Below are 16197 nucleotides of genomic sequence, written 5' to 3'. Positions count from 1 at the left end.
GAGCAAGTGCGTACTCTCTATGGTCTAATGGCATATACACTGTGTGGCGTATACACACACACACACACACACACACACACACATATACACACACATACACACTTGTCCCTGGTTTCTAAAAGATTAGACGATAGACTGCGTGAGCTTGTATTCACTGATAAAGTGGAGTCTATTAACATGAATGAAAAATGTGCTCAATTTCCGATATTATTCATTTATGGAAAAGGATCGTCCTGTGTAATTTGTGGTTAAAAGGCAAGGTGTGGACTTGTTCCTTCTCGTTTATGACTCCACTTACAGACTACACCATTTCCGCTGGGTAACTGGACCAGTTATTGGTACAAAGCTAGTAAAGAAAACTGATGCTGTGTCCCAAATGACTTCCTCTATGCACTGCGTGCTCTAGCGTCTAGTGTATGAAGGTAGCACGGTCTCAAACGGCACGCTAAGGGCGTTTTACTAACCGGAAATATTTGCGTTTGCTAGTCGACGGCAAATAATGTCAACGTGATGAAACACATAATGCGATGCTGCTCCAGTAGCTTTAACACAACACACTGTTAAACATGAAATCACACAACGTGGACTAAACTAGTGAAAGAGTTAACGTTGCTATGAAGAGAGTAATAACAGGAAGCCACGCTTAGCATGAATAAATGAAACATTAGCATCGTCTGTGAATGGCTATGTAGTAAAAGAACACAAACACCACCACCTCGATGTGTTTACACAGCACAGTCTGCTCCTAGAAATGAAAATAAAATGAAAATGAAATTTAAGGCAGTTCTGAGGCAAACTACTAAAATGCAGGATAAGAAACAAAAACGAAAGCTAACTGTCAACGTCAACTGTCGTCTATTCGATCATAAAATACTTTCACTGCAGAGCAAAATGTTTAGTTATCGATTCAATTGCGACGCAATATCGCAGTAAATATTTTAGAATAAACCTTTCCTAACACCGCACCAAGGTCTGTTTGTGTAGCTGAATTAAAATATGTAGGGTTTTTTTTTTTTTCTGAAATGCCACTGCATTGCTATTAGCTGGAAAAAGAGCGAACATACGCTGTCCGGTTGTTTCCAATTCGCCTTCCAGCAGAGGATTGTACAAATCTTTGTTCAAATGAGGTCTGGTCTCAGGTAAAAAAAATTAAAGTTAGCACAACGTCAACAACATTCCTCAGAGCCAGCTGCTGTACTCCTGACTGCACCGAAGAAAAGATTAGCTTTCAAAATATCTCATGTAGAAGAAATACTTTCAGTCATTCAAGAAAATATTTTACTGGCAGTTCATATGATTTTATTTAATACGACGTAACCGAGTTCCATCCCTGAGATCATCGGTTTCTTCAGGATCATTATGGGCTTATTGAGAGCTTAGAAAAGCAAAAGCATGACAGGCTTTTTCGACGCAAAATGTAAAAATTCTATTTGAGAGTTTGGATGAAAAATGAAATAAAAGCCACAAGTCATGACGTCGGTTCCTTGGAGAAAGAAGAAAAGTTCGTTTTCGTTATGCAAGAAGAGATTTAAAAAAAAAAGCAAAAATTAACTATAAAAATTCACACTTTTGTGTTAAAAGGTTGTAGTTATGGAATATTCACTCGCAATTACAATGTGAAAAAAAACCTCTAAAAGCAAGAAAATTGTTAAAGTTTTATAAAAAATAGAAAATGTTATATAAAACATCTCACAATTAGGAGATAAAATATATCAATAATATATCACACCAGTGATATATAAAAGACAGCATAATTGTAAAACCATTATTACCATTTAATAATAATAATAATAATAATAATAATAATAATAATAATAATAATAACTGAATTATTAACACAGTTTCACATGATTCTGTTGCAACTGTGTGATATTAACTTTGTAATTACAAAATAAAAGAATATTTTTAATTACAAGATGAAATATTTGACAGAATTGTGTCAGTCATAATTATGAAATAAAATAAAATAACATTTTTTTAATTATAATAATATTTAAAATAATTTTAGATAATAATCATAGTCAATAGTCATTTCAAACAACAACAACAATAATAATAATAATAATAATAATAATAATAATAATAATAATAATAATAATAATAATAACAACTAGTAAATTATGATTTTGCAATTAGGACAAGTTCTTTTTTATTTCTATTTAGTTATTTTATTCTCTAAATACACTCTAAATATTCTCTTTTACACTCATAAACTAAACATGAACTTAAATGTTCCACTACAACACACAAGATTTACTTGCAGCTTGTGTGACTTTAAGTTTGTAATAAATAAAATAAAAAAGTGACTGACTCCCAGTTGCGAGATATGAAACTGCAGTTGTGGAATATTAACTCACAACTGTGAGAAGAAGGGAAAAAAAAGCCATGATTCAGTGTAAACTCGCAATTTTAAGATGAAATCGGGTGTCGTCGTTGTGATCGATTTTCATGTGATGTCGCCATTTTATCCAGCGATTATGAGATATTAGAATTATATAAACTTGCAAATGTCCGGAAAACAAAATGACGCACAGGAAGCTGGGAGACTCATATGAAGCTGCACTTGTATATTTGTGTAATGTGTGTGTGTGTGTGTGTATGTGTTTGTGTGTCGATGGTCTTGCTCAGGATGACAAATACTGCTAAGGATTAGTGTAGTGTAGGCACTCAACTACACACACACACAAGCACACACACACACACAAGCAAGCACACACACCTCGGCATGCTCAAAGGCTGTTATCACAACCAGGCAGCTCTACTAATGGCATTCTTACTGCGCAAATGTCATTACGCACACACACACTTCCTGTCTCACTCCGTCATATTACTAATTACTGCCAGAAGATGAAGCACTTTTCCTTAACCGCATGATGGAGGCTAGCCGAAAGAGTTTCTGTTCGAAAAACAGCTAAAAGTCCCAGCTAGCATCATGAACCGAATCCTGTAATGATCTTATTATGTGCATATCAGACATCATTTCCTCTCGCCATCATTTCCTCATTTCTCTTCTCAAAACACAGAGTAATAGAGTGCTGATGCTGGATATCCAAACCACTGCAAAACCACAGGATGAGACTAACACCGTGGGAGAGGAGAAAAAAAAAGAGAAAAACTCGTCGGTGTTGATCTACAGGAAAGAAAATCAATAGACGGGGGGAAAAAAGCCAGCGGGAAAAAAAATCTTTAGCTGTGTACTCACACATGACCGTGAGAAAGACATTCCCTGATGCCAGGACCACTTTTTCCCGGGTGGCCCGGTCGTAGATGCCCACGTGGCATTCGTAAGGACCGTTGTCTGAAATTCGGACTTCTGGGAGCCTAAAAGAAAAAAAAAAACAAAACAAATCAGATATTAAAATCATAGTTATAATCATAACACAGGATAGAATTCTAACAAAAAATCACAGCACTGCATAGGCACGATATTAGAATCTAATGATAATCTAGCAAAGAGCAGTGTAAACAAATTAAAAAGGGGCGGAGTCAGAACGGATATAACAGGAAGCTAAGAGTGTAGCGCGATTGTTCTTTAGCTGTTGCTAAAAAATTTTTTTTTTTCTTAAAAACCTAAAATGCGGCATCAGGGCCTGTGCTCATGAAAATTCTTAGTACAGTTTCTCCTAGTGACGAAATTCTAAGAAAATTCATGGCTTTTCCCTATAAGACGAGAGAGAAGGTCTGAGAAACGATGAAAGTTATTCATAAAGCATCTTAACCATTCAAAGAGCTCTTAAGGTCAAGAAGTGTTAGTGTTGTTGAGGAGGACTTTTAAGAGGCTTAAGAGTTTCTCTATCGGAGGAAAAAATAAACGGCTGAAAAGAAATGTATTGTGTACAATATTTAATAATGATAGTGAGTTAAGATGATACAGATTAGATCGTGTAGGGATTATTTTTGTGACCGATGATATTAGAGATAACATCTCAGACACATTATATATATATTCTGCTACTATGGCATTCAGAGATACACCAATATCTCTGAAACTGAACTGAAATGCTATTTGCTCTATGACATTTATGACATAGGAGATGTTTCCATTTATATTTACATTACATTTATTACATTTGTAACATACAGATGTTAGAACATCTCTAATATGATCGGTCACGAACGTAATCCCTACACGATATAGACTCAAATATCTTAACATAGAGACAAAGTCCAATCACAGTCTTCAAAGGAATGTGTCATACCCAGTAACAGGGTCAGTCCCGCCTCCTCTCTAAGATAAAAGACTCAGAGTTGATCTGAGTTTGGTCTTAAGCTAGGATTCCTAGTTAGAAATGTTTAAGCTAAATTAGGAGCTCTGTGAGATCATTTATACGGGCTCTGGAATCTTGTCAGGCTCATATACACAAAAGTGTTAGCTAGAACGTGTAAGCAGTCGAAGTGTAAAGGGTGAAGGAGAGTCGGGAGCAGTGTTGGGCAATAACGCAGTTACTTTTGACAGTAACTAATACTCTAACGCATTACTTTTTAAATAAAGTAACTCCATAACCGTTACCATATGGTGCGTTTGTCCGTTACTTTTCTAAATTAGTTCATTTTGGCTGAAGTGTAGCCTACAGACTAACGTGTTTACAGCAGCGGCGCATTCCAGGATTGGTGGATGTCAACCTGTAAACACGAAGACGCCGCACTGTGGACGTGTTTCTTTTTATATAAGAACGTGCGGCAGTAACGGCGAGTCAATGCGAGAGCAAGACGAGTTTCTCAAGGTGGAAATATGCTCATTATTTCACTTTAGTTGAGCATAAAGACAAAAACCTTTTAGTCAAATGTAAGCTGTGTCTTTCTGGTTCGAAGGTCCTATCTACTGCGATAAACAGCAACTCCAATCTGGAGGTAGAAACTACACGCCTCGACGAAGCTAGAAGCTAACCCTGTGTCGGTGGACACACTCGAACTGAGTCAAGCCCCTACAGCCAAACAACAGCAACTAGATTTTAACCAGACTTTGTGTTTGTATAGACCATAACGCATAAAAGGGCATTAATGGGAACATTAAAGAACGTTCTTTAAAAAAGTAACTAAAAAGTTAACAGTAACACGTTACTTTTTGGTGTAAGTAATCAACAAAGTAATTGAGTTACTTTTTGAATGAAGTAACTAGTAACTGTAACTAGTTACTATTTCTTAGTAACTAGCACAGCACTGGTCAGGAGCTGGTGATTCGTTGTAGCCTCAGGATAACCAGTTTAGCAAAGAAAGCCCAAAACACTACATTTTTGACATGGCAACTTTTATTCGACAAAATAAACGCTGTCCACAGAAAGCAATCATGTGTGTTACTTCACTCGCTAAGTCAAACATGACTAATGTAGGAAGCATGATAAGCATTTTCTTACACCAGTCATTAAGGAGGAAAGTTCAGGAACAACCTGATAATCAGTTCCAGCAGCACATACTACTCTTTTTCTTCTGTACGCAAATTAAGTTCTAGTTTTGCGTAACAAAATGTAAAACCACCTTCTAGCATCATTTGGTGTTCCTTTATATACAAGCTTTTGTCTGTTCCAAACTCTATTGTAATGAATGTGCTCATAACGGACGTAATTTATCAAACTTTTACTAAAGCGCTCTATAAACCATACAAAAAAAACTTCCTGCCGAATTTACAAGTTTTGGAAATGAGGATTTTTCTTCGTATTCGCTTTCCTGAACCTCGTTTACATTTCTTTTTATTTCATTTACACCCTCATTCCTGTCACTCAAAACTCCATAAAAGTGTAGAGACAGCTGAGAGAAGGAAACGCATGATTAGGATGAAGCATGAAAGACAGAAGTGTGGGTTTATTTTATTCATTCATTCATTCATTCATTCATCTTCTACCGCTTATCCGAACTACCTCGGGTCACGGGGAGCCTGTGCCTATCTCAGGCGTCATCGGGCATCAAGGCAGGATACACCCTGGACGGAGTGCCAACCCATCGCAGGGCACACACACACACACACACACACACACACACACACACACACACACTCTCATTCACTTTCTACCGCTTATCCGAACTACCTCGGGTCACGGGGAGCCTGTGCCTATCTCAGGCGTCATCGGGCATCAAGGCAGGATACACCCTGGACGGAGTGCCAACCCATCACAGGGCACACACACACTCTCATTCACTCACACAATCACACACTACGGACAATTTTCCAGAGATGCCAATCAACCTACCATGAATGTCTTTGGACCGGGGGAGGAAACCGGAGTACCCGGAGGAAACCCCCGAGGCACGGGGAGAACATACAAACTCCACACACACAAGGTGGAGGTGGGAATCGAACCCCCAACCCTGGAGGTGTGAGGCGAACGTGCTAACCACTAAGCCACCGTGCCCCCCCGGTTTATTTTATTATGTTATTTAATTAACAACATTTATTTATTATGTTGGCTTTATAGAAGCCAACATTCTGTTTAACTAAAAGCTTAGACAAAAATATATCAAGAGTATCTCCTCCTAGGGCTTTCGAGCGACATGAACCAAATTCGGATCTGTTGTAGACGCTGGTCTGAAGTTTGTTGCTATACTAAAGTTTACTTACTGAAGTTTGTCCAGTACTTCCGGTACCGGGTCTCAAAGTGGCCTTTTTTCCCATAGACTCCCATTATAAATTTTGGAGGTTTATAACTCGGCAAGCTTTCGAACTATCTGCACCAAACTCGGCCAGCTCCTTTAGGGTGATACTCTGAACAAAGTGTTAAATTGGTGTACCGACTGGCCTTTTGGTTGTCCCACAGCCCCGCCCCCAAAATATGCAAAATCAAAAAAACTTTTTACAACATGGACATGTGACATATCAAAACACTCAGAACACTGAGAGGAATTGCGTCATAGGTTTTCGGATGATGCCACATGCTCGTCTCCACTTGCCTCCAAATGTTTTCCGACCGTAGCGCTCCACTAGATTTCACAAGTTTTATGTGCACTTGCCTCCAAAAGTAACACTGACCCTTATGTCCACTCGCCTCCAAAAAGCACCGGCCTTTGCGAACACTTGCCTCTTCAAAGCCGACATCAAAGTTTGTTGCGACGAACTTTATAAATCTAGTTTTATATTTTTATTTCTATTCCATTAAAACAATGAAGAACATACAGTATAATATTATATATAATATTTCTCCTGTCATAATTAAATATACATATTTTCTTGGTCTCGATGGTTCCTGTCCTGAGTCCTGAGTGAACTAGCATGAGGATGTGTTTGGGATAGAGAGAGACTCCATAGCGCTGTGATAAGTCGCTCCAGATGAGGACGTCTGTTAAACTCTGTAAATGTCATTTTAACCCTAGTCTTATGTGCTTAAATGAAGGATTTTTCCCCCGAATTGAACATTTTTTTATGAATACTTGAAAACTCGAAAAAACATTGTGTACAATCGTATCATATGACCGAGTTACAAACAAATCCATTTGTATTCTGCTTGACAAATAAATAAATAAATAAATAAATAAATAAATAAATGCAGCTAGTTTGGAAATAAAATTGCTGAAATTGCTGTCATTATTGTTGTCATCGAGACCCAAATCCTTTTAGCCAGATTTAAAAAGATGAACCAAAGAGCAGAATCTCTTAGAGAACGTCCTGCTCTCTGTACACCACTGTCTCCTCTTCCATCTCCTCCTCACTGCTGAGAAAAGTGAGATGTTTATTAGCCAGTTTGCACCTTTGTGTCTGTGTTCTATTTTTGTCCTCCTTCCACTTGAGCAGCTCTCTCTCTCTCTCTCTCTCTCTCTCTCTCTCTCTCTCTCTCTCTCTCCCTCTCTCTCTCTGTCTCTCTCTCTGTCTGTCTCTTTCTCTCTCTCTCTCTCTCTGTTTGTCTGTCTGTCCGTCTCTCTCTCTCTCTCTCTCTCTCTCTCTCTCTCTCTCTCTCTCCCTCTCTCTCTGTCTCTCTCTGTCTGTCTCTTTTTCTCTCTCTCTCTCTCTGTGTGTCTGTCTGTCTGTCTCTCTCTCTCTCTCTCTCTCTCTCTCTCTCTCTCTCTCTCTCTCTCTCTCTCTCTCTCTCTCTCAATTTGTCTCTCTCCTTCTCTCTGTCTCTTGCTCTCCTTCTCTCTCTCTCTCTCTCTCTCTCTCTCTCTCTCTCTCTCTGTCTCTTTCTCTCTCTCTGTTTGTCTGTCTGTCTCTCTCTCTCTCTCTCTCTCTCTCTCTCTCTCTCTCTCTCTCTCTCTCTCTGTCTCTTGCTCTCCTTCTCTCTCTCTCGCTTTCTCTCTCTCTCTCTCTCTCTCTCGCTTTCTCTCTCTCTCTCTCTCTCTCTCTCTCTCTCTCTCTCTCAATTTGTCTCTCTCCTTCTCTCTCTGTCTCTTGTTCTCTCTCTCTCTCCGTCTCTCTCTCTTTCTCTCCCTCTCTCTGTACATTCCTGACGGGCCTCTCGGGCGTTCTTTCGGCGCCGTTAGACAAAGTCCGTCTGCATTTAACCTTTTAAACAGGCGGAAAACAGCTTGTCTGATGAAGCTCATCAATGTAGAATGAGGTCGGCATGCAATCTCTCTCTCTCTCTCTCTCTCTCTCTCTCTCTCTCTTGGCATTGCTTTTATGAAGGAAAAAAAAAAAGAAACACCCTCTTGGTGCTTTTCCTCTTCCTAACTCACGCTAACTCACTTTCGCTTGATGCCGAACAGCGCTGTCAGACTTAATTGCGGTGTCTATGCTTTCACGACAGCAGCAACAAAGTGAGCAATAGAAATAGATCCACTCGGAGGGTTTCGCAATGCAGATGTCTACAATTTCAGCCTCGGCTAATGATAGTTTTTTTTTCCTTTTCTTTTCCAGGGCCGCTTGACACGCCATGATTATGATGATTTGATGAGGGGCTTGGCTCAGGCACGAGCGTTGGAATTGCCCTCATTTTGCTCTGATACAGTACTTCTCTGCTTCTCTGATTACCTCCTCTTTCCGCTTTGTGGGAAGTGAATGCTGTCCACCTCGTTCTTTTTTTTTTAAATCTCCCTTCTCTTTTCTTCTTCGATTTTTTCCTCTGCCTTGTCCACACCATCGTGAGTGTTTTAAAAGCCAGGCAGAGCGATCGTTCAGTCATGCCAGCTCTCTCACAAACCCACCTACTGCTTCACAACAGACACTTTAATCAGACACTAATAAAACCACCATTAGCACAAAGTCATACTGAGGCAGAGGGTGAATCAGCCATTTTGAAGCATGGATTAAAATAGTGAATAGAATTACACAGTAAAAAAAAAAACTACTCTAATCTAAATCTTTTCCTTGGACCTGTTTCTTGAGTTTTCGACTAAGTTCCACATTTTCAATCGGTATAAAGAAATGAATGATGTTCTGTCTGTGAGTCTGATCTAAAATGAGGGATATATGTTAGAGATATAAAGTCATTTAATTTAATTAAACTTTAAAATGTTGTATTCTGTTTCTATGCTTCTGTAAAGCTGCTTCGAGACAATGTGAATTGTCGGCAGGGGGGGGTCACGGTGGCTTAGTGGTTAGCACGTTCGCCTCACATCTCCAGGGTTGGGGGTTCGATTCCCGCCTCCGCCTTGTGTGTGTGTGGAGTTTGCATGTTCTCCCTGTGCCTCGGGGGTTTCCTCTGGGTACTCCGGTTTCCTCCCTCGGTCCAAAGACATGCATGGTAGGTTGATTGGCATCTAAATTGTCCGTAGTGTGTGATTGCGTGAGTGAATGAGAGTGTGTGTGCCCTGCGATGGGTTGGCACTCCATCCAGGGTGTATCCTGCCTTGATGCCCGATGACGCCTGAGATAGGCACAGGCTCCCCGTGACCTGAGGTAGTTCGGATAAGCGGTAGAAGATGAGTGAGAGAGAGTGAGTGAATTGTCGGCTTTTTAGTGTGTTTTAGACGTGTGTTTTTTGCCTCTGATGATAACATTACACCCAATTTTAGTGGTTCAAGATACAAATTTTAACACTTGGGTTTATCACCATTTGGTACCTTGAAGCTAGAAATATTTCTCTGAGGAAAAAAAATAAAATAATAATAATTATATAAATTTTCTATTAATATTTTAGCCTTGTAGACTAGATGTAGACACACAGATACTTCAAATCAAATACTTAAAGCTCTGAGTGTCTACTTTTATATGAGCTTCATATTCACCAATGCTGTGGAGTGAGACATGACAAAGACATTCAATGTTCAACATGGACACAAACAAACAAGAGCAAACTCCATTCTTTGGCCTCTGGGTAAAAAAAAGATCAATAGCTACGTTTAATATTTCAGCCAGAATCCGACTGAAGCCTCCGTCGATTATAAATTTGTTCATACAGTATGTGCACCTTTATTCGGACGGTGCACTTCATATGCATTACAGCTCTTTAAATATAAAACATAAAAAGAGGAGTGAAGTCAATATGTCCATTTAGTTATTTTGAACAACCTTCACTGGTCAATGTCAGGAAAGATCAAATGCTGAGCCAAATTTCCTGTGGTCACAAAATATTCCTGTCTTCTTGTATATTTAATAAGGACTTTTGGAGGGCGTTTTGCTCAGACACACCTTGTTTAAAATGGAAAACCGTGAGCTAACAAACTTGTTCAGTTCTGAGCCATGTGAATATAAACGTTGGTCTTTTGTATGCGCTGGGAAGAAATTCCTTTATATTTGAATGGAAATCGAGAGTTTTGATCGAAGCTACAGAAATCGGTCACATAGATGCTCAGATTTCAGTGGATATAAAGGGTTTACACTCATTGTTAAAATTGTAGGTTTTTGTGTTGTTAAGAAAAGAAAAAGGAAAAGAAAAGAAACCAGGATAAACAACGTCAGAACGTTTCCCCCATGTTTAATGTAAAGTAACGTCTAATAAAATTCAAGTAAAAAAAAAAAAATGTATTAATAGAAAAAAAAATTAAAATAACATCAATATAATTCTAAAATAAGTATAATTAAATATAAATATAGATATCGATAAATAAATAAATAAACATATAAATAAATAAATAAATATTTTACTGTTAAAGCACTTTTTGCTGTAACTGTAACACATCATTTGGGTCAAAGTCTACAAATGTACTACATCTTAAGATGTTCATTTTACCATGTTCATTTTATTCCACTCCTCCTAACAAAAATGCTCCAGATTCCCACACAAAGTGTTCATTTGTTATGCAGCTATAATTAAACTTGCTGCAACGCTAACGCACGCTACCCATTCCCACTTTCCCACCTGCTCGGCTCGTCTGCAGCGTGATCTGGCTAGGATTTCTAAAAGGTAGATTAATTAGTGTATCCTACAACTCTCCCGCTAGCACAACACACACTTCCAGTCATAGTTACACCCATCAAGAGGAAAAAAAAGATGCTAGCAAGACTAATAATATCAATTACAAGCAATGGATGAACTGATTCACAGCCAAAAGATTTGCTAATAACTTTATTATTACAGGTTAATGATCTCTACATACTGTAGGTTGTTGCCTTGCTGGGAAATTACAGTATATTTTCATTTCTTTTTACATTAGTGTGTATTAATGGCTAGTTAGTTATCTCACCATTATGTTCCCTACCACTTCCTAGGGGCCTCTGCTTGCCTAGTAGGATAGTAGGATGTGGAAGCTTAGTAGTTAAGGTGTTGGGCTACTGTTTGGATCGTTGGGAGTTCGAACCCCAGGTCCACAGAGGCACCACTGCTGCGACCCTGAGCAAAGCCATTAATCCTCAGTTGTGTGAAATTTCAGTCACTCTAGATAAGGGTTTCTGCCAAATTGTGTAATACCTTCATACAGTAAGCATGGCAAAAAACTGTTTATTGGGGAAGTGGTAGCTCAGTGGTTAAGGTGTTGGACCACTGATCAGAAGGTTGTGAGTTTTAATCAATTCACCAAGCTGCCACTCCTGAGCCCCTGAGCAAGGTCCTTAACCCTCAATTGCATGTATAAATGAGACAAATGTAAGCCACTCTGGCCTAATGCTGTAAAAACTGAAAAAAGAACGATTACATAACTAGGAAACAGTGACATTATTGACTTCCCTGATTAATCACTCTTTCAGTAAAGTATGTGGAATTTGTTTTGGAGGACAAGCCAAACTAAAAATCACACGTTTCTAAAAGTTTACGTATCGACCAATCGAGCCCCCTCTCCTCACCTGGACCACCAGAGGGCACTTCTGTACACTGTTTGGACTTCCCATGTTTTGTGTTTGTTGATTAGTGGCACTATTTGTTTTCCTGTGTTTCGCTGCTTCTGTATCGCTTCTCTTATTGCTATGTTAAATGTTTTAATTTTCCAGCCATAATCTTGTTCCTAGAGTGTATATTTTGTTATGTTTTATGTTCCATCGTTTATGTTTCTTGTCCCAATATAAAATGAATCTCTCATCCATGACACAATAAAAAACAGCTGTAAAGTTCCAGCTGAAACAAAACGATGACTAAATGGTGAACGAATGCTTCCTAATCGCAGACTGTGTTAACGCAGCTCGGCCACTGCAGCGCACTAGCGACATGAATCATCCTTCTGTCATCGGGCACCATTACTTTTGTCCTGCTTGAATGCCTGGATTTGTTTTTCCTAATTTTTTTTTTAATTAATGTGAAATTAATATAGGGGGGCACGGTGGCTTAGTGGTTAGCACGTTCGCCTCACACCTCCAGGGTCGGGGTTCGATTCCCGCCTCCGCCTTGTGTGTGTGGAGTTTGCATGTTCTCCCCGTGCCTCGGGGGTTTCCTCCGGGTACTCCGGTTTCCTCCACTGGTCCAAAGACATGCAAGGTAGGTTGATTGGCATCTCTGGAAAGTTGTCCGTAGTGTGTGATTGTGTGAGTGAATGAGAGTGTGTGTGTGTGCCCTGTGATGGGTTGGCACTCCGTCCAGGGTGTATCCTGCCTTGATGCCCGATGACGCCTGAGATAGGCACAGGCTCCCCGTGACCCGAGGTAGTTCGGATAAGCGGTAGAAGATGAATGAATGAATGAATGAATGAATGAATGAATGAATGAATGAAATTAATATAGATTTTTTTAAATTGAATTAAAAAAATTTGAACTGAAATTTACTGCATAAACAATTGGCTGATTATTTTCAATACGATTTAAAGCCTATCGGTTGAGCTTAGTGTTATTAAACGTCTCTTAAATTTCTATACATTTACACACAGGTTCTTTCACTCCTGCAAATAAAATTTTTTGTATTTAAATTTTGATAAAAGAGGTGGAATATATCGCTACAGTGTCATGGTTCATGCATTATATGTACATCACATTGATTTGTCTTGTATTGTTTGTTGCATCAATCATTAATTCAGCATAATATAACAGTCTCTCTCTCATCCCTATAACTCAGGAGATTCCCGTAAAAGACGGTGGTCGTACGTGACTACGAGACGATCTTACTGAACCGTCGGCTCCTCCTGAAGGTAGCCTGGAGGGCCTGGGTGGGTGGAACTACTTTTCTTAAGAGTTGTGAGCTGAATATTTCACCACGAGAAGCTCGGCCCCAGAGGAGCAGGTGGGAAGACGAGGTGTCCATGCAGACGAGAGCAGAAAGAGGGCAAAAAGAGGAACAGGTTCTGAAGATTTGCTTTTGTTTTTGAATGACAGCCCGGGCGGGCTGTGAACTCGATCCTTCCTGCTTTGGCAGCTCAGCGGCAAAGAGCTTAGCTGTCACCCTGACTGAACGTGACAAAAAAAAAAGAAAGCAAAGAGACACACAATGCCTCCGATGTTATGAATCTTATTAAAAATTAAAAACTGATGGAATTAATGTTTGAAATACCTTGACGACACGATTCTCTCTCTCTCAGGAGAACGGAAGACGCTCGAGACACCGAGTTTTCATTTAGCGCCACTGTGAATACCGAAGTGTCTTTTCTGACACTTCAGGTTTTATCGGGAAACTAAGCTGTCTGAGGAACTGCATCACAAAAATAAAAAAGATCTGTACATGACAGTGAGATTTCTGAAATCTCCCCAGACAAAACGAGGGGTGGAGATGAGATGAGATGAAATGTGACGTGACAAAATACACGCCAAGACGGTTTTAAGTCTGAACCCAAGGAACGTTTCTGTTTGCTGTTATAAGGAACGATTCAGAAGTCCTGTCAAAGCTCGAGACTTTGGATGTATAGTCTGGTCATTATCCTTCTATACTGTTTAAGGTTCGTGTTTTGGATGGTTTTTGTTCTGAGATGCTTTTCAGCTCAGCGTGGCTGAAAAAAGTGGTCATTTGAGTTTATATACTGTAATGTAACCCTTGTAGCACTTCTCCTTCCCAGTCTACCACTGATCCCCCATCTATTATTTGTACCAGACCACCCTAAAATAATTGGCTGAAACTGGCCATGATGTAGACAGCTGATCTTTAAAGGATTAATTCCTGTAATATACATAGTACACATCTAGGTAGAGAATAGAGTCCTTTAAGGGTTTTTATAAGTCACCTGCTGATGTCACGGCGTGTGTGAGTGATCAGAGGGTGTGATCGAGTGATTAGGAAGTCTGGAAGGAGACATATGCTCAGTGTGTAGTGACATAGAGGTGGATAATCAGACTTCAGTGACGAATCTGTGGAAAAAGTGTTGACGAAACTTGACGGGTGTCGTTGTCATTTTGATGGAGTACGCGGAAGTGTGAGTGTTCGCCGAGCTTAACCTTTCTGATCATTTTGACAACTCAAACTAAAATTTTATTTGTCACACACATAAGCATACACAGTATACAGATACAGACACAGACTAGACAGCTGGAGATGGAAAATAACCACGTGACACTTTTCCAATGTCAGACTGTTCCTAGAACCTGTTCTCACTACAGCCATAGATTCCTGTATATACATATCATGCCCTCTCGCTTTGTCTCCATCTTAGTCTCTGTCTTTCACACTTTCATCTCAGGGCAGGAAGGTGAATTAATCGGAGACTTCAGGCTCATGTGGCTCAGGGGTGAGGATGAGAAATAGCGCCTGTGAAATATCGGCTTTATCCGTGCTTGTGATTCTATTGTGTGATGTTTTGAGGTGTGTGTATGTGTGTATGTGAATGTGTGTGTGTATAGCATCTTGTGAAGTCTCCACTTGACTTCTCCAAGCTGAGCATTATGTGAGATAGAGGGGTCAGAGCAGGTGGTCTCCTGCTGCTTCTTATGGTGTGGCTGTCAATTTACTTCCTGCTGGGAAGGAGTGTTCATTCATCTGTGTGGAAGTGTGTGTGTGTGTGTGTGTGTATGTGTGTGTCCTACATTTCAGAGGAGGCTCAGTATTAAATATGAAAGCAAAACCTGCTCATACAGATATGAAAAAAAAAAATAAAGTTTATGGGGCAGGAAAAGGGCGCTAGTCAGCTGTTGAGCTAGTACGAGATAAGGAATAGATTCTAAAGATGTTGCTTGTAACCAACAGAATCTTCACTAGATCTCTGTCGATAATTGATGATGATAATGATCATCATTTTATGTGAAATGTTAATAAGCAATTAAACCCGGCTGAATTGTGACAGGAAACAACTCTCCACACCAGAAGGGGGGCAGTAACCACAATCTAGGTTGAAATCTCATTTTTATTTACTTTTACTTAAAAATTATTTGTGGTCAGAGGGCAATTATTCGTCCCTTTGTCATAGAGTGTCAAATACCATTTACTAGCTACTAGCTAACCAGGGACAAGAAGGAGCAGTTCTCACTCACTCACTCATCTTCTACTGCTTATCCGGACTACCCCGGGTCACGGGGAGCCTGTGCCTATCTCGGGCGTCATCTGGCATCAAGGCAGGATACACCCTGGACGGAGTGCCAACCCATCACAGGGCACACACACACACTCTCATTCACTCACACAATCACACACTAGGGACAATTTTCCAGAGATGCCAATCAACCTACCATGCATGTCTTTGGACCGGGGGAGGAAACTGGAGTACCCGGAGGAAACCCCCGAGGCACGGGGAGAACATGCAAACTCCACACACACAAGGTGGAGGCGGGAATCGAACCCCCAACCCTGGAGGTTTGAGGCGAACATGCTAACCACTAAGCCACCGTGCCCCCAGAAGGAGGAGTTAGAAATGTAAAATCTATCCGAAATCACAACTGCATTATGAAATGTAATGTTTTCAAAGTTCATTTTTATTTATTTATTTATTCCCACTTACAGTTTTTTGCTTATATTTAGCTGTTTTTTTAGGTTTCCTATCAAAGATTGATGTAAAATTACTTTGCATTAGCATCAATCTAAAATGGTACATAGGGTACAACAAAATGCTTGTGTAGAC

At 39.8% G+C, this 16197-nt stretch overlaps 1 protein-coding gene across 1 annotated transcript in view; it reads right to left on the bottom strand.

The window, feature by feature from the left end:
- igsf21a (immunoglobin superfamily, member 21a) overlaps positions 1 to 16197 on the bottom strand; it is a 284131-nt gene that overhangs the window by 97517 nt on the left and 170417 nt on the right. Inside the window, exon 4 of the mRNA XM_060858045.1 lies at positions 3203 to 3321. Within this exon, the coding sequence (XP_060714028.1) occupies positions 3203 to 3321 (119 nt within the window). The remainder of the gene's footprint in view (positions 1 to 3202; positions 3322 to 16197) is intronic.

This window comes from Tachysurus vachellii, chromosome 22 (assembly GCF_030014155.1).
Source record: "Tachysurus vachellii isolate PV-2020 chromosome 22, HZAU_Pvac_v1, whole genome shotgun sequence".
Classification (NCBI taxonomy): Eukaryota; Metazoa; Chordata; class Actinopteri; order Siluriformes; family Bagridae; genus Tachysurus; species Tachysurus vachellii.
This window is presented reverse-complemented; position numbering and strand designations above follow the sequence as displayed.